Consider the following 27,984-nt stretch of genomic DNA (forward strand, 5'->3'; position numbering starts at 1 on the left):
CGTGATTTATTGATTCATCATTTGTAATAGAGCCCTATTAAAATAAAGTTGCTGGTAAAAGAGACGAATTCATTATACATCATCATGTGTTTGGAAATGTTTTGATCCATATTTTTAATAAAACTGCATATTGATGCTTCACAATGCTGTTTATTGTAACTTTAACTAGTATAGAACTTTTAAACAGAAAAATATTTCTCCAGGAAGCATCTTCCAAATCCATGTCTTTTTAATTTGTTAAATTCTAGAGTAGATTAAAAAAAAAAAAAGGCTGCTGGTAAGGACAGCATACAGCACATAAGCAGAGAATTCTGCCAAAATAACTTCAAGCGAATAATTTTTGTTAAATGTAAAATTGGGATTATATATCAGAGTGCTATACATTAATGTACACAGCAAATTTAATTTATTATTGAGGTCTTTCTTATTCATCTAATGTAGCCAAAAATTATGAGAAAATCTTTAAACAACTTCTGTTTTTACTGGTTAAATATTGATGTTTTTGGTATTTACTTGGTGCTCTTCAGAGCTCAGAGTTTGGCTGATTCCCCTCAAATTTACTAAACTACCCTTCTCCCCCTCAATTTTACAGGTAAGAAACTGAGCCTTAGATAGCCTTAGATAGATAGCCTAGTAAATGGCTTGTTGGAGGCCAGACAGGTCAGCAGGCTACATTCATTTCCTCTGCATCCCGGTTCAGTGTACTTTCTTCCCTGCAAGCAAGCAGCAGCTTACATAAAAATATTCCAGTTTTCTTCCTCAATAGTGAAAGAACATGTATAATAAAATACATTTTTAGACAGATTGATAAAATAAAATCATAGTATTTCTTTTAATACTTTCGTTCCACTACAAATGTCACAGATATGCATTTCTATGATATGATTTTTCATTGATTGAGTTCTTAATATATGTCATATGTTATAAGTCCTTAAAGTGTGTTATCTCGTGTAGTTTTCATGTTTGCCTTAGGAGGTCAATATCTGATTTCTCCCACTTTGTATGTGTATAAACTTGAGGCTCGAGGTCACACAGCGTGGGAATCATTTGTGACTTTCATGTGACTGTTTCAGTAATGTGCTCACCTGTGGGCGGAGAATGTTGGAATGTTCATTCACTCATTCAACCAATATTTACTGACTGTTATTGAACAATTCTAGATGCTGGGGGCACAGCGTTGAGTGAGATGAAATCAGTGGTATCATGGAGCTCGTAGTTGGTGGGGGTGAAAAATAAATAAGCAAGGAAAATATCAGAAAGTGGTAAGTGCTGTGCAGAGAATTAAAATAGGGTGACGTGGTAGGGGCACCTGTGTGGCTGCTTCAGATTAGGATGCTTATAATCAAAACATGAAGGGAAACAAGTGTCCTAAGTTTTAAAGGTTGTCTTTTGAGATTAACCATAGTGTTTATAACTCAAAGTATTATATACCATGAAAAAGATTATCTGGCCTGGGCATCAAAGAACTGAGTAGACCTTGAATATAGGAAACTGCCTACCTGGAGGAAATATAATTAGTGTTTTTTCAAATGTGTCTGAACCACATGAGCTCTCCTTTCTATTTCTGTGGCATTGTTACACAGCTGTTTAGTAAGCTCAACTAGAGTCTTTCAAACTTTGATCTAGAGACTTGGTGATTTTGTAGAAGTTTCTTTCTTAATAATAGGTGTGAATGTTTTTCTCTTCTACTCTGTGTTCCTTCTCATCTTCGATAATGTTAGAGAGCTAAAAACTTTGAGAAGCTAGATCAACAAAAACACATGTGTCTGGGGAAGATTTCCATCTCTCAGGCAATTTTCAAACTAAAAGTGAAATCTCAATTTCTTAGATACGACTAAATTGATGCCTTCTTTCCCCCTGCAAAGTTCATGCACTGAAACCCACTCATCCATGGAAACTCGTGGTTGATGAAACCATGTAGCACCTAGGCCTCCTGGTGCCTTGGACATCCAGATCCCTTTGGACAGGGCCAAGATGGATCCACGCTATGGCAGATTGCAGTCCAGTAACGAGCAGGCAGAGCTAAGAGAGAACTGAGAACTGGGAAAGGTACTTTCTCTGTCAGAAGTTCCCAAACTTTCTGAATGTTAGAATCACTTGAGAGGTCTTTCAAAGATTCCACTGTCCAGGCAGCCCCTCTACCTCCCCCAGACCAATTAAACCACAACCTCTGGGAGCTGGACACAGCCATTAATATATTGTAAAGTTTCCCAGGCAATTCTAATGTGCACACTAGTTCAGGAACTACTCACCTTGTGTGGCCAGGCTCTTTTATAGGAATCAGGTGACTTTGCGGTCAACCTACACAAGCTTGGGAGATTCCAGGCATAGGGCATGGGGGTGCAAAGCAGGATTCAACACACAGCAATTCACAGTGACCATTTGATGTTCGAAACAAGGGCTTGTATGTGCTTGGATATTTAAGGTTATTTTGTAAAATTCAGAAATAAAGTGGGTTTTCCTAGAATGGAAACGCTTCTGAGATGAGTTTAACAAATTTGTTAATGATTCTAAGTATCTTCTCAAATGTAGGTGCCGAAACAAGAGCGGCAATGGAAGAAGTATGGGGAGTGATGTATCTCAAAATATGCTGAACCAGAAATCTCTGTCCTCCTCACAGCCTTCTACCATTCCTACACACCCTTCTCCGCTTGCTCCTAGCTGCTGTCTTTCTAAGCAGCAGGAACAGCTGCCCACACAGAGTCTACACTTTATAAGTTATATGGTCAAAGGGCATCAAAGGAACATTATTACAGGAAGGTCCCAGGTAATTTTCAGCCTGTATTTAAGCCAAGGGAAGTTCTCTGTTCTAAAATCTTTTGTTAGAATTAATGGTAACAAAGTGGACTCCTGTTATATTTGGAAAAATTCTCAAGCATCTTTCCAGCTATGTAAATAGATCTCCTCCCCCTCCCTCCTCCATTCTCCAAGGTTACTAACAAGCAGTGAAATGCTCTAAAGCTGTCGTTGCGGAAGGGAAATGAAGCAGGGGTGGTGGGTAATTAGTATTTTATTAGGATATGGACGGGACGTTTCCAAGTTGATGACCGTGTCAGTGCTGCCACATCTTCCAGAGGTACAGGGGCAATTCCATGTGCTTGGCGGGTCCTCAAGAAATACCTGCTGAGCTGTTAAAAGCAGGCGGTGCTGGTGTGAACCCCAGAACTGCCTGCTACATAGTCAGGTTCGTCGTGTGGCCCTTGACACACTCTTTAACCTCTCCAAGTGACAGTTTCCTTTAGGAAGAAGGGAACCATGAAATCGAATGCGTGGGGTTTTGTGAGGATTAAATGAAATAGGCATGCAAAGCACTTAGCAGAGTGTGTGGCACACTGAAAGTTCTCAATAAACACCAGATATTATTATAATGAATCAGTCACTTAGCGGAATGTCAGAATTATCAGAAGATTACATGGAGACAAATATCCTAGCTTTTCAACTTGGGCAAAAGATGGCTGCTAAATGTATAGATGGGAGAGATTGATAACAATTTTTGAGAAAATTCGAGGACAAAATTTAAGCAATTGATTTGGGAACACTTTGCAATCATTAATGACTGGAGGCGAGCATGGTTTCCATAAACACAGATTATACTGACAAGACTGCATTTTCTTTTGCATTTGATTTTCTAGACCTCTAGTTGGGGGTATTAAATAAATGGTCCATCTGAATGATAGTAAGGTTTCTCATGATGTCCCTGCAGAAGATGGACTAATAAAGTTGAATTAGTTACAATCACAAAAATTTAAGCATACTCAAAACATGTTGATAATACACTGGCTACAGAATGAAGACTCCAAAGATGGGATTATATTAAAATAATGAAAGGAAACTAAAAGTTAAAAATTCACTGAGAATACAAATAAAGTTAAAACACTTGGTTAAAAAATTAGTTGTGTATGTACAAAATGTGTAAGATTGGACTTAATTGGAATTCATGTGAAAAAGGTCTAATAGTGATTTCATTTTAAGCTCGAAAGATGTGCTTGCTAAACCCACAGATGCAATATTAGACTATAAACTCTGCTGTTTACGTCGAGGGAAGTAACACTGACGTAGTACTCTGTGCTAGGCTAATCACACCAGAAAATACCTTCTAGAATAATAACACTTTTCAAGGATGTGTGGGTGAACTGGAGCGCTCTGAAGGAGGATTGCAAAAATGGTTGAACTCTCTGGAAATCGGGGTAGATGAGTTCTAGGAAAGAGCTGGCGCTGCTTTGCCTGAAGAAAGAACAATTAGAAACGACACCATCATTATCTTTGAAGTAGTGGACGGTCTTCCTCGAAAAGTATGGGTTAGAGGCTACCTATTAGGCTCCAGAAGGAAGAAAAAGACCCAATTAACATGCACTAAAGGGTAGAAGATTATAGCTTAGTGTAAGAAATGCATTTCTAACAATCAGACGTATTAAAATTGGAGTTGCCCCTGAGGTTGTAGGTTCATGAGGTTTGTCACTGGAGGTGTTAAATACTGTGTCACCATCTCTTAAAAAATACTTTTGAGAGAAATCCTTTGGTGGGAGCTAGGGTCGGGTATCCCTCAGGTTGTCTTCCAACTTGAGTGTAATGCTGAAAATAACTTCACTCCATGTTCATGCTTTTAGGTTATTCAAGAAATTAATAGAAGGGAAGACATTAACAATTATGAAACTGTCTATATTGTTTTTTAACGTGCCTCAAGAAGTGCTCTTGTCTCTGTGGATAGGTATGCACTGAACCATTACAATGGTTATAGGAGTATTTCATTTCTTTCCCTACTATGTGTTTCATATATTTGAATTATGTATAATGAATATATTATTAGTTTTGAAATCTGAAAATAGTAAAGAAAACGAATGTTTTATGACTGGTATATACCCAAGAGGAGAATTTGGAGGGCTTCAAGAGCAAAGCTGAGTGTAAAGTTGGTGAGTTTCTGAAACTTGGTTTGTGCACTGTTTTGATCTAAGATCAGCCTACATATTCTCTGCCTCCGGCCCTTCCCACCTGATGCGTAGGTAGGCATCTGAGACTTAACCTCATTAACCCCCAACCTGCTTCTTTCCCAGATTCCCAGTCTCAGTAAAGGGCAGCTCCTGGTAGCTCGAGTCAAGAATTAGTAGTCATCCTCGTTTCCTCTCCTTCTTTCACCCCACATGTAAAACCCACCTTCAGGTTCAACGGACTCTTCCTCCAGACTTCATCTAAAACCTGCCCACGGCCCTTCACTTTCACCACTGCTGCTCAAGCTCGACCGCTGGGACCACTGCATGATGCCTGTCTTCTGACTTCACTCTTCTTCCTTCTTCTCTTAATTTTCTACATGGTAGCCACAATGACACACACACACACACACTCATTTTTTCATGTCAATTAGACTATGCCACTTGCTGCTTGAAGGTCAAATGACTTTTATATAAACTTGGTATTAAATTTGAACTCCCTACACTGACCTATAAGGCGTCACAACATCTGGGCCATCTGATCCCTGTTGACCTCATCTACCTGCCCTGCGCACTATAGTTGAGCCACACTGGCTTTTATTTGCTTCATCAAACTGGGTGAATCCGTCCCCCTTCGGGTTCTTTCCAACTGCTGCTCTCTTTCTGGAATCTACTTCCTCCACACTTTTTGCAACTGGCTTCTAAGTGTAGTTTCTTTCTCAGAGTCGGTGTCGTTGCCTCAGTGGTGACTTTCTGATCATTCAACCTGAAGCCTTCCCAGTCCCTCTCTACAATCTCTGTTTTATTTTCCTATGAGTACTTATTATCTAAACATTTTTGGTTATATTATTATTTAAATTTTTAAAAAAATTGTCTGCTCTCCCAACTAAACCATAAGTTTCCTTATAGTAGGGACTTTGCCTACTATCCTGTACAATCACGTTACCTGGGCCCTACACAGGGCCTGAGGAATAGTGGTCACCCAATAAAATATGTAGGGAGGAAAGGAGAGTAGGAAGAAAGGGCGGAAGGAAGGAACCAGCTTTCATCTCAAAATTTTCTCCTTCCATAAACTGCTCATGGACGGTCAACAGAAGTCATCTAAAAAATTTTTAAAAATTAAGACAATGGGATAAGATGAAGGTAAAATAACATCTTGTTTGGGTGGTAAGATCTGAAAGTATTTTTCCACTGAAGTTTATTGTTAGAGATAGACTCTATCTCTAGCTAGACAGACATTCTAGATAGAACTTCTAGATAGATCTCTAGATCTAGATAGATCTCTAGATAGAAAATTAATGTTTTATTTTACTTTTTTACTCTATATCTGATGATTCTATAATTATAACAAAGTATTCAATTCCTCTACATGAAAACTGAAATGGGATGATTGGCAGTGGGACAAAATTCGAGATGTGTATTTTCAGAAGGTGGCATTTAAAGAATAAACAGATTGCTCAGGTGCGCCCCTCATCAGAATGCAAGCTAACCGAGTTCATATTTTCGCATTCTGGTAGCTATTTAACTGATTTCTTATTAGACCAAGAGAGTTTCAGTTTTATCTGAAGTGGTCTCTGGAAGGTGAGCCCCATCTGTTTTGACATTCTGCTCAAATTTCTAAAATTAGTGAAGAAATGTCATAAAATAAGCTTATACTGCGATCTGAAGATTATATTTAGTTTGTTTATACAGTTTTATGAGCATTTAGGATCAAAGATACTCTTTAACAGAAATATTTATTATTGTGCTCAATATTATTAAAGCCACCATAACACTTGTTATAGAAATTGATATCACAAACAGAAATGTTTGAAGTAATGAGGCTTTTGAGATTTAGAAAAGAAGAAAAACTACAAGCACCTGTTGAGGAAAATGATGACAGATGGTAGCATTTTTCTCAAGGTTCGCTCTGCAGCTGTGCTTACATTCGGTTCTGCACGCTGAATCGGGATTTCTTCCTATCTTTTATTGCACCCGTAAGAGTTTTCACTTCATCCCCTTTAACACAGCACCAGTCAAAGCTCTTTTCTGTTGAGAAATTTTATTCAAGAGAAGAAAAAGAGTGACAATGAGTAAGAACCAATTTAACATCTGTGTAATCATGTTTTTAAACCAGAGGTCATAGCACTCTGGTAGATTATCAAAGCGACCCTTTTAGGTTTGGTATCTTAGCTTGAAAGTGTCAGTCAGTACCCGCACTATGACATTAGATGACAAATGCCAACTTCTGCTCATGCCAACTCATTTGACTGTTGCCACACAGCATTGGGAAACCTCAAAGATACATTGCACAGCTTTTTCCAAAGCCTAAAGTGTTCAAAAGAAAACATATCCTGTGAGCATGTTTCAGGAGTAATATATTTATGACACAACTGCAGATTAACTTTATTGCTGAAGTCTACTTATCACCTCAGATTTCCAAGGATACCAGGAAGTATTTTAACTTTAAAAAGTATAAACAAGCGAAGTGCATGATGAATATAATAATCCACAATAAAACAAAAAATAATTCCTCAATGACATCTCCTGTTGAGGCTGATCTTATGCAGATAGCTGAGTTCGAATATGAGTCAAGTCCACGTAAAGCCACTTATCTTGGGTGACGTGACTTCACATTTCACTTTACAGAATATTCCAACTGAGTAAGAATGAAAGAGAATGACTTCTGTGTATCAGCTTTTATATTTACATAATTAAAACATCTGCATGTTTTTATTCTTAAACTTTTACAAAATCTCCCAGAATCATGATTCTCCCTCAACCCTCTTGCCCTCATAAAGTGCATTTTTCATGATACCTAATTGGAGCCTACTTTTTTGGTCAGTATTTTATGTTGTATTTGTAATGTATACAATGTATTAATACACACATCATACAATTAGATTTTTTAACGGCTCTGACATCAGCCCATGACAATTGAACATGCACTCTGATTGATGTTCCTATTTTACTATTAAAAGTCCTGGAATATCAAGCATCCTAGGAAGATGGCAGAAGAATGGCCTTCATCGTGGGATGGACAGTAGAGCTGCATCTGGCTCCATTCGCTAAATGAGACAGGAAGTGGGGACGAGGGGCACCCTTTGGTTCCAATTATAAAGGTGAAAATCACATAGTAAAAATGATCTGGGAAATTTCCTTAAATGTCTCATAAGTACTATACAGATTGGTTTTGTGAATATAAATTCCTAGGTGATGTTACTGATATTCAAACTCTGAATTGGTGCATGTTTTACTGTCTATTTCACTCTCCAGGTTTTTTTCCTGGAGGATGCTAGTAACAAAATAACGAGTCCATGTGATTGGCCACTTTAGGAACGTGTATCCCTTTGTCAAACTGGCAGGAAACCCTTAAACTCTCCGAATCTACTTTTACTGGTTAGCCAGTCTACGTGAGAGGGATTTTCAAGATTGATTGTTCTTTGAGTGGCTTTCTTTCCCTCCCTCCTCCTTTCCCTTCTTCCATCCCTCTCTTCCTTCTCTTCTTCCTCCTAGCAAGAATAGTTGAATGATAGGAAATTGGGGACCCAGATGTTTTTTTCGTCTTTTTCTCTGATCTCGCCTCACTTAGTTATGCTTTTAATGTTTGCCAATATGCCATTTTTGACTGTATAATATTGACACCATTAAGACCGTGTTTGAATATAGTCCATGTGTTTTCTTAGTCCAGGCTGAAGGAAGACAGAAGGTGCTGCTGGGGATCATTTTCTGCCACCAAGTTAAACTATTCCTATATCACAAAGATGTGAATATCGCATGCTGGTTCTTGGATTCTTATCTTTTATTTTCAAAATTATTCCTTTATTTAGATATAGCAAAAAGGATACTAAATCCTTAGCAGGATGCTCCTTTTAAAATTACACATAGTTAATAAGCATCTGCAATATGCAGGTCACTCTGTTAAGGCACTGAGGATATAAATTCACATTAGAAAACATTCTGAAACATGCTTTCTCTTTCAGATCTGTTTTTTCCCCCTTATTTCTTTAAAAAAGGTAGGAAATACCCTCAGTGTAAAAAGATTTCAAAGAGCTGTTGCATGCATAAACTCTTTTTTTCTAAATGCTGATGTCAGTTTCATAAGATTTATGTCCATTTAGGGGCTAAAAGGTCATAACAACGTTCACAGATTTCAGTGCCAGATGTGTCTGCCTGGCAGATCATGCAGACCCGAACTCATTCTAGCATCTGGTTAAACACATTCCGCACCAGATCTTAACCATATGTAAATATAATTGAGAGCAAGTGGGAAAATAATCTGTTGTCCTCCTCTTTTTGTTCCACTTACAAGATAAACAACTATATTAAAGGTACAAATTTACAACTGGATTAACAAGATTAGTTTTTGTTTCTAGGCCATTACCTCATGGTCGAGAAGATCATGCTATGTGTAGAGTATGTTGCACGCTACATGGGAATGCAGAAAGAAGAGGAAGCGTTCAAAGAGGGAATGATCACTTCCAGTTGGAATGATCAAAGAGAGCTTCACAGAGGAGACAGAAGCATGAGTGTGGAAGAGAAAGAGGCATTTCAATGGCTGGAATTAGTGGGAGACGCTCACAGTGGGGTGAAGGGAGTCGGGGAGATGGAAAGGAAGAATGTCAACAAAAGCAAAAACTCACAAAAGGCAGAGGTCATGTGATGAGACTGATGATAGACACCCTGGAAAACCAGGTTAGGCTAGATTTTAGAGAAACTTGAATCTAAATTATAGAACTTTGTACGATACACTGTTAAATAAAATGTAGTGACACATTGGGAGTGGTTTTCAAGGAAGACCTTGACAGAAATATGCAGGCGATAGAGTCGGAACTGAGATAGGAGAAGTTGTCATGAAGTAGAAGTGAAAGGTGGGCTGTTGTTTCAAAGGACGGACTGATTGGAGCAGGGTTATCTGTGGAGATGTGAGGAATAGGGGAAGAAGTTAAAGAACACTGTGGTTTTGAATTTGGATGTCTGGGAGAATGGGAGTGTAGTGAAAGAAAATCAGGAAAACTAATCTTACAGATAAAAGGTGAATACAAGTTTGGATGTATCGCATTTGAAATGATAATAAGACTTCCAGGCGACGTTATCCAACAGACTTCTGGATATGTGATACTGAACAAAAGTGATGACTGGAAACTATTGGAGTAGATGAGACTCCCAAAAGGATGAAATATGAAGATGGGGAGTATGATGTCAAGGACAGAACTTTGATGCCCACAGTTAGGGAATGGGAAGAACAGAGACAAACTGCCAGAGGTGAACAGTCAGCAGGGGGCCTTCTGGAAGTGGGGAGTGTTGACATCCTTGCCTTGTTCCCAGGGTTCACTTGTTCTCAAACTTGGGGGAAAGAATTCAGTCTTTCACCATTAAGTATGATGTTAGCTGCAGGTTTTTTATAGATGCCCTTTTTAAGGTTAAGGACATACCCTTCTATCGCTAGTTTACTGAGAGACTTTACCATGAATGAATGAATGTTTCAAATGTTTTTTCTGCATTTATTGAGATCATCAAATGGTTATTCTTTTTCAGATTTTTGACTTGGTAAATTGCATTGATATATTTTCTAGTGTTGAACCAACTCTGTGTGGTCATGATATATCATCTTTTTTTTTTTTGGTCAGGAAGATTGTCCCTGAGCTAACATCTGTGCCAATCGTCCTCTATTTTGTATGCGGGACGCACCACAGCGTGGCTTGATGAATGGTGTGTAGGTCTATGCCTGGGACCCGAACCCACGAACGCTGGGCTGACGAGGTGGTACATGTGAATGTAGCCTCTACACCACGGGGCTGACTCCTATATCATCTTTTTTTAATTTCTGGGTTCTGTTTGCTACTTTTAAGAAAATTTGCATCTTGGCCCGTGAGCAATATTAATCTGTAAGTTTTTTTGGTAATGTTTTTGATTTTGGTATCAGGGTAATACTGCCATCAAAAAATGAGTTGGGACGTACTCCCTGCTCTTTTGTCTTCTGGGAGAGTTTGTGAAGAATTGATATTACCTCTTCTTTAAATGTTTGGTAAAATTCCAAGTGAAGGCACTGTGGCTTAGAATTATCTTCATAGGAAGGTTTTTACTCGTGAGTAGATTCTACGGCTATTCGGAGTACCTGTCTTCCTGATTAAGTTTTCTGGTTTGTGTCTTTCAAGGACTTTGCTTGTTTCTCATCTAAATTATCCAAGTTTTTTACATCATCTTCTAATGTCTGTAGGATCTGTTATATTTCTCTTCCACTTCATTTACATCTGTTTGTTTTCTGCTTGTCCTGTGTGCTGTTTTGTATTTCTTTTTTTCTGCTTTCTTTTAGATTATTTTTTATGACTCCGTAAAGTGGGTATTATTTAGGATAGAAAGAAGGTAAGATGTGAACTCTCATGTATCATAACTGAAATTCTCTAATAAAGTGTGCTGTATGATCAGAAGCTGAGGGTGGGGAAATGTTGACTTCTTGTACAGAGAAGGTTTGCAATATTTGTCTTGGGAGGTCTCCTGAGAAAACAGCAAGAGATTAACACCTGGATTTCCAAGCATTAATAAGGGCCCAGCTGAAGTAAACATGTAAATAACAATACTCTTTGGATAGTTAAGGTATAATGTGATCAAATCTGAAGATAATGTCTCAAAATAGGCTCTAAAATGGGAAAATGTGGAAAAATTGTAAAGGAATTAAGTGGACATCAGGATATTTCACATTTCAATTTTAGTTTTAATAAAATCCATTCATGTTTTCCCTCAATAAGGTTGACGATATCAGCTTCTTTTAGACGATCGCATTTTTCTAGAAGTTTGATATAATTGGCAGCCGTCTTTTCTAAATATTGAACACTCAGAGGTTTTCACAGGGTGGGTGATCGTATGGGATTTTTTAATAAGACCTGAGTAAAGTTTCTCCCATTTTCTCGTAGCTAAGTTATCTGAAAAGCCAGAAGAAGGTGGAAAAGCTGGGAGGAATTGGTATTGATGAATGGAAATAGAACAAATGGAAAATTGGCAAGCCAGCGGGGTATTTTGTGGGACTAATGGTTTTGGAAGCATATTTGTGAGACTAGGATAATTATTCTACTCTTTGAACTGATTGCATTTTGTGTTGTATTCGTTTCGTTTACAAAAACCGTGATTGCTGGAATCCTATAATGAAATGTGAGCTCAGCGTAACAGCACACTTGGTTCATCTCAACCCCCCTTGCCCATAGGCATTGTTAGTTCATTTACACGTTGAAAATCTAGATGATCGAAAGTGGGAAAATCACAGGATTATAGGAATATTCCATTGGAATTGTTTTCACAATGACAACATGCTCTCAGAATAAATTTTTTGAAAAATCTCAACTTTAGCAGTAGGAAAAGCAACATTTTATGTTAAAAAACCCAACAAAAACCCTTGATGTTGATATTTTCTTAGGCAGAAAAATATAAATGAATCCATACTTTTCCAGAAGCGGCCACTATGGTGTAGAACAGTGAAGAAGGATACAGACTCCGGTCAGATTGTCTGGTTTGGATACTGGTTTGCTACTTGCCAGCTGTGTGATCCTGGGCAAGATGATTACCTACTCTGTGCGCTTCAGTGTCTTTGTCTGTGAAATAGGAAAGTAGTTTTATCTGGTAGACTGGATATGAAGATTAAATGAATTAATACATGTATGGGTATTAACATATGTGTAACACGTGCTTGAGCTGGGCCTGGTACATGGTGTGTACCCAGTAAGTTGTGGCTGTCACCAGAGGGAAGGAAGGTTAGGCTGTGTGCATCGCCAGTAGTGTGGGGTTTGAACAAGATCTAAATCTGGTACCCTGGAGGTCAAATTTACACACGCTGGATAACTACCTTAAAAACAGTACTAGGAATAAAAGTGCCAAATGCCGTCCATTTGAGTATGACGCTTACAGACAATTGAAGGTTTTTTCTTGTATACTGTATTTTCTTTGCCAGGCATAGCAACCATTTTTTCAAATGTAATTTTAATGTTCGTAAGGATAATTACAATTATGTTCAGCATGTATATTCTAAATATCTCTTGTGATTTTTAAAAAATAAAACATAACTATGTACTGAAAAACAGCATAATTAAGGCAAATTTTGTGTCTTCTGTAAGTGATGAAAATTAACACCATGAGTTTTATAACTCTCAACATAGTACGCTACTGGTAAAAGGCATAGGGAAATAATTCGCTTGAAAACAAAACTATATTGCAAAAGAGGGAAAGAAATTAGCATTGAATGGGCACTAACCATAGTAGGCAGTTTTTTTTCCCCCAAATACTATTTCATATTTATCTTTCAAAATCCATCAAATAGGTATATATTATCCCCATTTTGCTAATGTTAGAACGAAAGCTCACAGAATTTGACTTCAACCATTCTTCAAGGCTGTTTATGGGTAGGGCTGGGGATCAGGTCCTGATCATTTGATTTCAAAGCCCATGCCCTTGTCATTGCATCTGTGTGCCTCCCAGAAGCGATCTGTAAACCACTGAACAAGCTTGGTACAAAAATTATAGCTGACCCAGAAAAACAAAACTTCCCCAGTTTTTCAATATCTTGCAATTCAAGTAGTTTCATTACATTCCGTATTTTCCATTGCATTTCATTTTAATAAGCATATGCCATTAAAGCACACACTGAAACAACCTGTACCCTCAAGATGGTCTCCCCTGGTTTAGGGGCAGTGAAAGGAAGCTCCTCCTGGTGTGAGAGCAGAAAACGTGCTGGCCTTGGGGTGGTTCTGGCTTTGTCACAAACCAGTTATTTCACTTTGGGGCAAGCCATTTCAGTGTGGAAGTTTCTCTTCTCGCTTGTCTGATGAGGAAGGTAAAGTCCTCGGTGATCTCGAATGTCTGTTCCTTCCATCTCTTTGGATGCTCTACAACGTTATAAATTCTCGCCACATTTTCCTGAAGGGCCAGAAGTCCAAATATGGACCAACTTCCTAGGGAACTGATTGCTTAGTTGGGATACTCTAGCCCCTTGAAAATTCCCAGGACTTCAAAAATGTCTATAGAGACAGGATTTTGTAATAAGCAAACCCAGAATTGGTTTTTTAAGGTCCTATAAAATACACTTAAATTCTTTTCACTCTGAATTTAGGATATCCTGATTTTCTTTTCCATATTTTTCCACAGGATTATTTTACAAATGCAAACAGAGAGTTGAAAAAAGACACTCAGCAAGATTACCACCTAGAATATGCCATGGAAAATAGTACACACACAGTAATTGAATTTACCAGAGAGCTGCATACGTGTGACGTCAACGACAGAACTCTGACGGTAAGGAGCCTGTGAGCGAGGCGTGCGTGAACAACTTGCACGTTTACGGTTATGAAACACTTTACAGAATAAAAGGAACAAATATTTAAAAATAACCTTTGACAACAAAGGCACAGGGTCTGTTTTGGAATAGTTTTGAATTCTCTTTAGAGGCCACAAAAACAATCTAAGGCTATAAATTTCAGTTAAGGCAGTTTTTGTGTGAACCTAAAATTCTGAAGAGCTGTTTCAAGTGTGTGTGACTTTACCTATAAAAGACTTCTAGCTTCTTCTCTATAAAGTCTGAAAATAGACCACAGATAAATGTTGAAAGAAAAGTATTACACAAGAGGGAATTACATTACTGAATATTAGGATATAATTCATCTGATTTGTAACTAATTCATTTTTGTAAATTTCTAAAATCAAGATCAGTAATAGACATTAAAATTGCCTATCGACATGTTACACAGGATTTCTTATTGTCAGACTTCGTGCAAAAATTAATATCTTTATATATATGCAAAGTAAATATTTAGAGAGTATGTAATTCATATGGTGCTTTGGAAGTTTGCATGAATTTCTTGGATCAATTTCATTTTGTGTAGAACAATAAAATTATCTTTTTTACTTGGTAAATGAAAGCTTTAAAAATGGGAACGTAAAAATCTGAAGTAGTTTTGATTAACATTCAGCATAAAGAGTAAAACAGAAAGAAAAAAACATGAAAAGGCGTGAATCACTTTTTATGTCATATACAGGGCAATTATATTTTAATTGGAATAACAATTATAGTCATTTGACTTATTAAGAAAGAATATAGCTTTTAAAATAAATAGCTTTGGCTTTATTATTTATTTTCAAAGTTCTCCTTACAAAGATCTGGCAAAGACACCTTTATCTGTGGGAGGACTGAACAATTTCTTTATACCCCAGCAACCGCCCCCCCCCCCCCCCCCCCCCCCCCCCTCCCCCCCCCCCCCTCCGGCCCCACGCTCTGGGCAATCTCTCTTGGTTGCTCAATGGAAACCAATTTCACCTGACAGTACTTTCCCAAGTTAGGATACTCCAGTTCCTTGGAAATTCCCAGGATTCATAAAATGACTATAGATAGAGTCTAGGATAATGAACAAACCCAGAATCAGAACTTTCTCCTGTATTTGCAATTTCTGTAAATTTGTACGTGTGGCTGGGCTAGTGCCTGTGGAAAATGTACTGTGAAAGGAAAAGTCCTGACCTGGAAACTAATTTGAAAATTAGAATTTATTTATTTATTTCCTACAAATAGAATTGTTTATTTTCCCTAAAATATTCTGTGGCATTAAAACAGGTTTTAATTTTCCAAAATCTCTGCTGCTTAATAAGAGTTTGCTGGGTAGCTCCTGGTTTGGAGTTTTAGCATGACCATGATGTTACAGTTGCCGTGGGCATGAAAGCATCACCACTGAGTCGATGGTCCTCCCTCTATTTTGGAACACATAATTCTTGCATGCTGAGAGAGAAGATTTCTTCCAAAAGGAAACCTGTCTAGCTGGATACCTAATGACTTAATCAGATTCACACCATTAATGTTAGAGGCCATATTGAGAACTCTAAACGTCATTATTCTCCTTTCTTCACTTCTATATCCTGCTTTGAATAGAATTCTTTAAACTCAGCTCAGTGGTAGGGGAAGTGCTCTCCTGAGATGTAATGGCGCCCATGTCTGGTCTCCAGGAGAGCACCGTGAGGGTGATCTGGGCCTACCACCACGAAGACGTGGGAGAGGGCGGCCCCAAGTACCACGGCTCCAACCGTGGCACCAGGAGTCTGCGCTTATTGAATCCTGAGAAAACCAACGTGTTGTCTGCAGCCACTCCATACTTTGATCTGGTAAACCAGGACGTAAGTGTCTTCAGGTTTTATGATTGTGGGGGTGGGCTTATGGGAAGAAGTGCATGAGAGTTTTTACTTTCATTATTGTGTGTAATAGCACGTCAACAGAATATGACTCTGTGTCCTCCTTCCCTTTTCCTTAAGACAGGTCCCCATCCCAACCAAAGGTACAACATATTGGTGCCAAATGTTTAAGATTCCTGTGTTCCAGGAAAAGCATCATGTCATAAAGGTATGTGTCTTACCCACAGGTTAAACTTACTTTCAGCTGAGGAGAAATTGTTGCTTTTAAAATAAAAACGATAAAAAAAGTTTCAAAATGATTTTCAATTACATGAAATTTATTTAAAGAACAAAGAACTGGCTTGTGTGAACCACAGACTGTCTTAAGAGTCATGGAATTTAGAGAGAAACCTTGGGTTGTAGCTGGTATTTTGCATTGTAGCTAGCATTTTGGGTTTTGTCTCCTCATTTTACATGTTAAAGGTAAAAGGTTAGGGATGCATTTGAACACCTCTAGTTATTTCTTAGGCAACGCTTGTACAATTGGAATGGCTGGAATTTCAATTTAAAATAATATATTTTCATACTGATAAATTATATCCAGAAAGGTTACATTCCCCACCAGTATTGTTTGAGAGTATCTGCTTCATTGAAAATACTGGATAATGTCATAAAAATAACTGTTACAGTATTTTTTTTTAAGCCTTGGCACCTGAGCTAACATCTGTTGCCAATCTTTTTTGTTTCCTCCTTTTTCTCCCCAAAGCCCCCCAGTACATGTTGTATATTCTAGTTGTAGCTCCTTCTGGTTCTGCTACGTGGGATGCCACCACAGTGTGGCTTGATGAGTGGTGCTAGGTCCACTCCCAGAATCCGAACCGGCAAAACCCTGGGCAGCCAAAGCGGAGTGCGTGAACTTCACCACTAGGCCACAGGGCTGGCCCCATGGTATTTTTTTGAAAACAGGACAACAAGAAATTAATGAATTCCTACACAATTAAAAAATACAGAATTGGATAATAAATAAGCCCAATTTGCCTGTGACATATAATTTCCCCAGCTCCCTTGGGGATGGGTCTCTTAAAACGTTTGCATCTAGTTAGTGAATGAACAAGTATTTAAAAAAACTTCCAGGTCCCTGGCGCTGGGTTGGGAAATGTTTGGCAGTTCCATAAAGGCTGAAGGTGTGATCTGTGCTCTCAAAGAACCTGCCGTGGGCTTGTTGGTGTCATGACGAAGACACAAGAAAGAAGAAGGTAGAATTAAATAGTGCATATGAAATACTGTGAACCTTCAGAAGGCCAGAGTTTGCCAACTTTTTGTCAGCCCTCAGACTGTGTAATAAAGCACCGCAAATATCAGAAAGGAAGAAACTTCTAGATTCTGGAATCTAGAGGGAAATATGTAGGTTCAGATTGCAGGTCGACTCTTTAATTCACTTTGTGCTCAGGTAGGTTGCTCTGGGTAACGCTGTAAAAGGCGGTCAGTAATAACACTTTTCCTACCAACCTCCAGGCATTTTGGCAGAGATGGAAACACTGAACACATTCTATAAAATGCCTTAAATTTGTTAATTTCTAGTATATTTGTCCAGTGGCACAGATCTGCCTTTTGTTTACAGAATGACTCATAGCTACTTAGAGAGGCTAGAGGAGCAGGTTGAGGGGATATTTATTGAATTCATAAGTAGTCCTAAATATTTGCAGAATATTTTTGCAATCAGAAGACTTACCAACAGGGGCTGGCCTGGTGGTGCAGTGGTTAAGTTTGCACATTCTGCTTCGGCAGCCCGGGGTTCACCGGTTTGGATCCCGGGTGCAGACATGGCACTGTTGGCAAACGCGGTGCTGTGGTAGGCACCCCACGTATAAGGTAGAGGAAGATGGGCATGGATGTTAGCTCAGGGCCAGTCTTCCTTAGCAAAAAGAGGAGGCTTGGCAGTAGTTAGCTCAGGGCTAATCTTCCTCAAAAAAAAAAAAAGACTTACCAACAATGTGGCCACGGGTGAGTTACTTACCTCTGTGTGATGTTATTTTCTATTTCTTGTGTGAAAGGGGAATGTGAATTCTGGTCTTACTTAATGCAGTGCCTAAGTCCTTCCCTTACACTAATGAAAAAGAATACTGCAACTTTCTTAGCAAAAAGAATATTGTGTTTATATATGCTGTGTGACACATATTACTGTGTGTCATTTGCAGTAAATTTAATTGAAACCTGCCTTAAGGGACAAATGTAAAACTATATGTTCAGAAAGGAAAGCAAATGTTTCACAAACTAGGTCCTGGATTCATTGTTCAGCAGACGTTAATTGCTAAGATGTGAAATCCTTAACCACTTAACATTAATGCATTTTTATTCTTGTCGTTGTTAGTGCTAATAATTCAGTTGAATGAAATAAAAATAATAATTAAAGGAGGGCAATATATGTTCTGACCCTCTATGTAGGACATTTGCTTGGTACCTTGGCTAAGAATTCTTAGCTGGCTTTCCCCTCACGAGCCCATCACAGAAATACTCAGGTATGTGGGCATCTGTTATCCGAGGGCGGGCTTAGGATTAAGTCCCTTTGGGTTCACGTTGCCGTTTTCACTAGGTATCAAGAGGGATCTCAGTGACTTAGGGAAAGGCTTTGGGGCAGTTTGTGCAATTACTGGAGGTCTATAAAATGAGGAAAGTTCTTTATCCTGAGCGAGTGGGAGCGGGGGCTGGGGATTTGAGGGAGGGGCTGCAGGTCAGAGATGAGCGGTGCTCATACAAGCGTGTGTTATTGCAGGGTCAGAGGGCCGGTGGCTAGAATGTAAAATTCTATAATTACTTAAAAATACCACTTATAGGATAGATTCCTGAGCTTGCTCTTAAACCCAAAAGCATTTTAAAGTTCATTGAGTGTTAAGAAACATTTAACTCAAAAATGAACTCAACTAGGATAATTCAAAGCAAAAACCAAAGGAAAGCTCTCCAGGGAAAATAAATTCAAAATATATAAGTTGAATACATTTTGAGGCTGTCTTTCAAAAACAGTTTTAATTTGGGGCCGCCCCGTGGCACAGCAGTTAAGTGCACACATTCCGCTTCGGCGGCTCGGGGCTCGCTGGTTGGGATCCCAGGTGCGGACATGGCACCGCTCATCAAGCCATGCTGTGGCAGGCGTCCCACATATAAAGTGGAGGAAGATGGGCATGGATGTTAGCTCAGGGCCAGTCTTCCTCAGCAAAAAGAGGAGGATTGGCAGCAGATGTTAGCTCAGGGCTAATCTTCCTCAAAAAAAAAAAAAAACAGTTTTAATTTGCAGTTTACGCCAGTTTACAATAAAGTTTTTAATAAATTTCTGAAGTAGAATTCATAGATCTAGAACTTACCTTAAGAAATTATCTAATTTCCATTCTCTTTTCCTTAGCAGAGTTGATTTCTAATAATTTAAGAAAAGCGTATCTTCTTTTCATAGCATCAAAGACTGTGTTTTGAATAACCATCAGCGAACTGCTTCTCCTTATTTTGTGTCCCACAAATCGCTGACTCAAGAAGGCTCAGTCCTTCTCTGATACAAACCAAAAGCACTTTCTTGGAAAAAAGAATATTGCTTTTATATTGTAATGTGTGGGGTGTCATTTGCAGTGAGTTTGAAGAACGTATTGATTACAGGAGTATTGCGAGAAATCAATTCGTTGTGTGGACTCTATTTCAAGCAAGGAAGTGTGTAGTTTAAACGTTGATGGTACTGCCCAACATACATGTAGTAGTTGTAATAAGCATGATTATGTAGCTATTACTAAGGAGACCAACAAAATATATCAGTGTATTGATCATGAATATATTTAATGGGAATGGCTAAAATTCAAAATATTAATTACATTTTCAATTTAAATTTTAATCACATGAAAAATTATTTGGTACTAAAAGCTTGAAATAATAAGGTAAATAATTTCTAAAATTATAAAATGACAAAGATAAATAATTTCATCTGCAGGAAAGATGAAATTATGATATAAGTTATTGGTGGTTCCAATTCACTTGTGATTCCAGTTTCTTGATTTGTATTTTGATTCTTGTAAAAAAAATGTTTTAAATTATCTTGAAAATGTTTGTATAGTCAGATGATGGATGTGGAGATTGTAAAAAAGAAAATTCTTGGTAATTTATATTAAACCCACACTTCTCTATGAGATCGTCTCTGTGTCTCTGTGAGACCCACTGTCTAGCCCCTCTCTCCATGTCTAAGTGTGACCCTATTTAAGCTTTGCCAAATATGTGACTTTACTCAAAATTAAAAATTTTTTTAGGGAAAGTGATTCCTTCTAATCTCTTTGGTAAATAGTAATATGGTTATCACAACTTAAAGGAATAATTGGATATGCTCTGCTAGAAGCTGGCGTTATCAGTTGGTTTAACACACTGCCTTTTTTAAGGAGCTTTTGTTGTTAGGGAAGTCTCCTCATAGATAAACAAAACTCCTGACTCATCTGTTTAAATGTGATGTGTCTTAGTCAATTTAATAAGTAGTTGTTGATGGCCTATTATGTTAAAGAGGAGAAAAAAGAAAAACACCAGGTCGAATCATCATCCTTGGTCGTCTCCCCTAAAAGGACCAGCTTCTCACAGGGAGATGGTGAGACCCATGGCATGGTAGGTGGGTTCTGGGCTCTGACGGGCCAGGTTTGAATCCTTTCTTTCCATTATTAGTCATTTAACCATGAGAAAGTTCTTAGTCCCTCACAGCTCTATTTTATCGTGTCACTGGGAATGGTGCCTTCCTTATGGGGTTGTTTAGACTGAAGATTTAATAGCAATGTTTTTTTTTCAAATTTTATTAGCACTTAGCACAGTGTCTGACACAGAAAACTCTTAATAAACCCAACTGTTATGATAAGGCCATTTATTTTCAGTGTTGCTCTCTGAATGACTTTTCACTGAAAACTACTATGTAGTGAGGCGGCGCAGGAAGGGGTAGAGCATCACCCTGAAGTTTGACCATTGCTGGGTTTTAAGAGAGGATTACTCTTACTAGTTGTGTGGTCTTGGGAAAATTGTATACTGTCCTGTGCCTCAGACTCATCTGGAAAATGGGCCTAATAGTTCTCACCTAATAGGATTATTATGACTATTAAGTGAATCAAAGAAGTTTAATATTTGGGAAGTATTTAGAACAGTTTGGCACATGGTGTTGGTTAAATGAAGTAACTAAGTAAAATTATATAGGTCACTAGCAATATACAGTTGCTAATCTGTTGATCATCTTGTTAGGTTTCTGCATTGCTGAGGGATCCCACACCAGCCAACCCTTTCTAGACAGTCAGAGTCCCAAATAAAACCCAGATGGCAACTCGTTTTATTTCAGGAGGCCACCTTGAGAACTTTGTGCTGTGGAGGAATGTGAGGTTGAGGTGAAGCAAACACGGTCATCGTTCTCTCTTCGTCAGGAGACACAGGAAGGGATATGCTGTGCTGTAGGTTAGCTACTGAAGAGGGCATCTTTCTTGCCGTGAGATGAGATGCTGCTCTTCTTCTTTGCTGGTGGCATTCGTCAATCTGAACGATTTAATTTAGGGAATGTCTCCTAGAACAAGAAAATCAAAGCGTAATTGACATTGAATAACCATGAAATGACCTTGAAGCCAGAGTACTGTAGAGCCATGGAAGTCATTCAAAAATTGATTTTCCTCTGCCGTTCATGTAGCGTGAACATTCGGCTTTATATGCTCTGTTGCATGGGCAGTGTTGACCAGTTTCCCTGTTATGTTCAATCCTGTTTGTTTTTTTTTAAATAAAAGATACTGTCAAGTGGAGAACTCTAGCATTAATACATTCTGAAATGTCAAGTGTAATAGAAGGTTTCTATTTCTGAAAATGTGTAAGACTTCAGGGTTAAATTTTGTAAGTCGTGGCAATTCTCAGTGTCAAACTATGTGATGTGACAACTTTTAGAACTCTCTGTCAGGGTATCTTCTTCCTTTTCTTTTTCCCTGATGGAAATAGCAGTTTGATTTGTCATCAGGATGCATCCGCAGACTCTCGGATTTAGTGCTCGTCCTCTTCTGTTTCACCTCACCTCACTGTGTAGCAGACTAGTAGATGTTTGCTACTGACTGCGGGCTGAATGGTTGTCTGTATTTTCACCCTTTTCCATCCCAACTCTGTAGAAGTTTTTTCGGCTTATCAATGTTCCCTTTTGTCTATTAATAATTTAACCATATTTCCTAAAGGCAAATCTTTGGATCTTTAGATAGATCTATTTAGTATGTTGAAAGAAATTAACTTTCAAAGTATGCCTCATGTGAAAACACTTTCTGTTCCTTTTAAATGCTTTGCAACACTACATTTGGTTATTAAATTTATAATTTCAATGCATTACCACTGGCATCTGTGGATTTTGTCACCGATTGACCAAATGGATGACTCTTGATCTTCTAGAAAAAATTATGCTGTAAAACTATAAGAACCCTCTTCCTTGGGAATGTGTCATATGATGTTTATAAATACCAAAATAATTTTACCCTTATATCCAAGTATATCTGAAATTTTATATAGCTTTTATCTACTAGAGAAGAGATGAAAATACTTGGGCATTTACTGTGACTGAAACTATAACTGAACAGAAAAAAGTTGGTAGGAACACTGCCATTAACAATAATGAGTTGACTCAATTAGCACATTTTAAAGGTTGCTGACTTAGATGCTCAGTGTTGCAAAGTTCTTTCTAGATCCTCTTGGGTTACATCCACTTCTCGGAAACATTGGCGGTTGTCTAGCTACATGGGTGTTCTCCCTAGCCTCTTGAGAGTGCGAGGTCACGGAATCCACTTTGAAAGCATGTCTTTTCATGGAAGTGATTTATTGCTAACTCTGTCCCTAATTAGCTTTCTGACCCTAGAGAAAGTACTTAACCTCGCCCTGGTGCTCAAATTCCTTGTCTGTAAGATAAAGGGATCGGACCAGATGATTTCAATTGGCTCTTTTTATTTCTAAATATCTATGACTTGCTAAGAACTAGAAGTGAAGTCTGCTGGGGTTGGCTGCCCTGTGGTCCGAGTTCCTGAGATGCTGGTTCTCACCATCCCTGGGCCTGCCAGGGGAAAGTGCTTCGGACCCCATTGCCTCCCTGGAAGTTGAAAGGCCCCCTTCTTCAGTTCCTGAGGCATGGCATCTCTTAGCATGTATTCTGAGGCTTAGGTTTTCATCTGTAAACGAGGATAATAATACTTGTCTCAAATGGTCACTCTCATTATCAAATGAGAGGGTACCTGCAGAGTTCTGGCATGTCCAGCATATCTTAGGTAGCTCAGTAAGTACTAGATATGTCCCCAATTTATGTTGCTTTTCAGGTATCTCTAAATCTTGGAAATAATCTAAACAAATAAATAAATCTAAATGTTGGAAGTAATGTCATTTTTAAAGAAGAACAGCAGTTAAGAGTGCCAGGGTGACGTGGCCTGTAGGTTGGTACAGTGCACAGGACGGGCCCTGGAGACAGGTGGGGGTTGTGTTCTGTCTCTGCTTTTCATTAGCTCAGTGACCTTGGGAAAACTACACTCTCAGAGTTTGCATCTTCACTTGAGGGGTGGAAAAGTCATTTCCAGTGACAATGAAATGAATACCAGTGAAAACACCTGTTGCATAACAGGACCGTGATGGCTTGTTTTCTTCTCTTGATGGGGATTATAGAGATGGACAACTGAAACTTCACCAATATTTTCTCATTCTTCGAGTCAGGGCCATGCTGAAACTACAGTAGGCAGTATGTCTCTATTTTATTTTGAAGAAAAGATTCCCTGGGAATTAGATTTCATAGCTTGCTTCCATTATTCTAAACCAAATGAAATTTAAGCTCATTTCCTCCTGTTCTTGTCTAAGCGAGGATGAAAACCAGCTGGTGACTATCCTCTGGGAAATATTCTTTTACATTCTTAGGTAATCCATTAGCCTGCCATTCTGTGGCCTTAAGTAATACTATTTTCAACAGACATACAAAGGTATTCATTTTTCTTTGTTGTTTTTCTGCCACCCAACTCTACCCCCTACCTAGTACATCTTTTTTAACTAGTCAAAAAGGTTGGATGACAAAATTGAAAAGCATTAGCAGGCTGTTTTGATAATTATTGCCGATAAAATGGGTAAATAATTTAACAGCACTTTTATTGAAAGAGTATTAACATATTTATGTTGTCTTCTAGTTGTGGATGGCACAATAGAATTAAGAAGTATGGTAATATTAAAATATGAATGACTTTTACTTACACACAGGGAAGTATGCTGGTAAAATACCTATTTTTTGCTACTTTAAACACATTATTTTGTTAGATTTTTGCAGCCTCCCACGAGTAAGCTGGATTACCACCACTTTCCAGATGAACACACTGAGGTACAGCAGACATAGGTGACTTGCTTAACATTACACAAATTCTGTGAAGCACAGTCACGATGGAACGCAGACCTTCCTAGGAAAACCAGTGCACCTTTCTCTATACAATTCTGCTAGGACACGCCTTATGGTTTTTCTAGATGATATATGCTACAGTGAAAAATAATTTGTGTAAGAGATGTCTGGTAGCTTCTATCTAGCCACTGGCCCTTTGAATAAGCTTTTCGGAGCCCAGCCTACTTTTGGGTCCTAGAGGATCAAGGCATAGACAGGGCTACCTGAGCAGATCCCACCAGAACCCTTCAGAGATACCAGTTCAAAGATCCTGAGAACTGACTTAGACCTCCTGGGGTGGCATTTGAGTACACAGAGGCCTACTGTTTTCACTCTCGCGGGTTGGAAAGGCTCATCAACAAGGGATGACGCATAGAAAGTTTCATTGGTGATGATGCATAGAAAGTTTCATTTGTGATGTAGGAAGTCATTTAAATAAGATTAGAGTTAATATGATTAGGTGAAAAATTATGGATATGGCTACAAAACTGCACAGAATGTTAAATTTTAGAGATGATGTTAGGGAGAAAGGAACTGGGAATAATTTCAGTGGGAAGAGCTAATCTTATTGGACACGTCTTGTAACATAAGGATCATTGGAAACCAGCCCCTGGCCTTCTGTGTAGGCTGAGTTAACAGTACTCTGCAGTTATGTATAAATAATGGTCATGACCTATTTTATTCCCCTTCCCTGTAATGGTCTTATAAAAAGGGACCTGTGAGAAGAAATACTAAGATTTTCATTTGGAAGTTAAATTTATGGTAAAATGCCTGGAGAAAAGTATCATAAAAACAGGAAGAGCTATGTTGTTGGAGAGAGAAGTAGAAGTGTTGGCATCTCGGAGTGGTCTGAGGACAGACTGTGTGTGCGGCTTCTGATCCTGCATTACCCACCCGTCAGCTGGAAGGCAATGTGGCTGCACCGCAGTGCTCTGCACGAGACCGAGTCCGTGTCAGTCGTGCAATTCACAACTGTGACTCTTTATTACTGAGTGATTGTTCTAAGTGATCTTTAACCCTTAAAATTCTACAACTTTAATATTAGAATTAACAAAACTGTAACTTTATAAAATAAACTTATAAGTTTATGTTTACAAATTTATAAAATTTATTAAAAAGTTGTACTGACAGGTTATCCTAAAAAATTTTAAGAGGAATGAAGATAATTTCTCTTGTGTTCCCGTGGGATATAACATGCAAATTTTATTTTGATATGTTTTCAATGTAAAAAATCGTATACTTATCAAAACAGGATGACATCCATTATTTCCTTTTTGATGCAACAGTGAAGTTTTTTATAGTTTTTATGAATGGAACTTTTAGTAATTAGCAGAAAAAATTATATGTGTAGTAGAAACTCACCTTAAAAAATGAGATATTTACTATTCAAGTTTATAAAACTTATAAATCAAAGGACAGTTTTAGATAACCCTCATCAAATTGTAAAAGGCTGCACAGTTGTACTCTTTAAAATATCAAACCTCTCGGTGCATTTAAAATGAATGTATTTCTACATCAAAAATTCAGATTATACATGAATTTAATAATGTATCTATTTTATGAAGAAAAATATTACACTCACCTATCAAAAATGTTACAGTTGAGTCTTGTTTCATTGAGTCGTTGTATTTTCCTTGGTTCGTAACCTGGGGTGCACATTAGAGTCATCTGCATAGAATCTTTGGGGATGGAGCCTAGGTCCTTATAGTGATGGTGGTCACTGCTCGCATTTAAAAAAGTTCCCCACGTGGTCTTGATCCAGACTCCCTGGTTGAGAGTCACTGTTTCATATTTATTAAATTTCCCAGGAGACTGTATTTAAGTTATATTTTATAGCATCTAATAAAATGCCCTTCATATCATAGCATCAATACATATTTTTACAGCAATACACTGTTTTATTCAACAAATATTATAAAAACTGAACCAGAGTCGAGCATACTATCGAAATACAGTGTTAGTTTTCTGCACATGAAGAAGATTTAAGCACTTTATGGTTTTGCGATAGTTTATTCCTTGATGCATTGCATATTTTTTTGTGGAAGTGGAGAGGCAAAAACACCAGCTGTTTCCTGGAACCACAGCTGACTCTCATTATAAAATTTCAACATGAACTAATTCAGATATAAGGGATACTTTCTTCTGGGAAGGGAAAAAGATTTATGTTCTAGTGAAACATATACATCGATGTTAACTCTATACATTAATGTTTATAAGGTAATGGACCCATTCTAGAAATTTTATACTGAAGGCCACCTTGTTGACTTTTAATGCATTCCATTACCAATAAAGAGAGATCTTTTCATCACTGAAGTCTCACTGAATTGCTCTATGTGGAATTTTAAATATTTTGTAAAGCAAGACCATGTAAATAACTGTTAGTAAATACATAAATGCTGCCCATAACCTCTCAGCCTTTAGCTTGGCATGAGGAAGTCCTGAGAATGTAGGAGAGGCACTTTGTGGTGTGCTTCAGAAACCAGATGTGTATTTAATGCACTACATGCCTTAATCAGCTGGAAACATCCCTGCACACTACCCTCTAAATCGCAAAGAGGAGTCAAGGAGTATCTAGTGAGTGCTGCTTCGGACAGCGCTCTGTGCTCTGTCTTTTGTCCGATATGTACAAGGCAGTATAAGACGTAGCCCTTCACCCCCAGGACCTCCCAGTCCAGGTGAGGAGAAGAGATGCGCGCGTGAGTAATAGAGAAAGCCCCAAGCCAGCAGGTGAAGCTTTGTGTCAAGCCGCATCGTCTAGGCAGTAGAGACAACAAGAAAGGAGAGTGCTCTGAAGGCTTGGGCACAGTCCCATGCCGTGTGGGAAGGATAATTTGGGGAAAGTACATCTGGATGCATCTTAGGTAGGTGGGGACTTATGGTAAAGATGGCTAGGAGGCAACCTCTCTGTTTACGTGCTTAAGCGCCAAAATGATGATAAGACAGCATTTATGGAGAGCACCGTGGCTCTTTTGTGGATTATCAATCCTCATAATAAAACCAGGGAAGTAGGTAGTGTTACTCTTCTCATTTTACAGATGAGAAAGCCAAAATCCAGAGAGGTTAAGTAACTTGCCCAGTGCTGATAATTTTCCTGTTGGTATACTCTTCCCTGAGGAAGATAGTGTACTTTAAAAATAAATATGTATGCAAACTTTTGCTGGCTTAGCCTCAAAACATGACTTTTAGGTCTGTGGAAAACAACATTCGTTGACTAAAAAGTAGGACTCTTGCTTCAGTGTTAGAGTTCTGAAGTATTATGCATTGGTCGATGTGGAAGCTCCATCTGGTCCCACATGTGACAGAGAATACTGGATGCTGCAACCAACATCTGCCCGTCCTACAGCCAGCTAGCAGCTGCTGGCTCCACTTGAAGTCCATCGTCTAGCTGCGTCAGATTAGAATGAAGAATCCCTGCCGTTACTTGTTGTCAGGGTAACTGCATTTTTTCATCGGAGAATGCCTTCACCATACCAAAGCCCCTAGTGTGCAATATTGAGAGGGACTGCGGACTGTAGCCTTTAGTACCTAAATGGG

At 38.4% G+C, this 27,984-nt stretch overlaps 1 protein-coding gene across 1 annotated transcript in view; it reads left to right on the forward strand.

The window, feature by feature from the left end:
- Positions 1–27,984, forward strand: part of MOXD1 (monooxygenase DBH like 1) — an 83,517-nt gene that overhangs the window by 5,539 nt on the left and 49,994 nt on the right. The window contains exons 2-4 of the mRNA XM_046675592.1: positions 14,037–14,183; positions 15,879–16,046; positions 16,186–16,269. Coding sequence (XP_046531548.1) covers positions 14,037–14,183; positions 15,879–16,046; positions 16,186–16,269 — 399 coding nt within the window. The remainder of the gene's footprint in view (positions 1–14,036; positions 14,184–15,878; positions 16,047–16,185; positions 16,270–27,984) is intronic.

The sequence above is a fragment of the Equus quagga genome, chromosome 11, assembly GCF_021613505.1.
Source record: "Equus quagga isolate Etosha38 chromosome 11, UCLA_HA_Equagga_1.0, whole genome shotgun sequence".
Classification (NCBI taxonomy): Eukaryota; Metazoa; Chordata; class Mammalia; order Perissodactyla; family Equidae; genus Equus; species Equus quagga.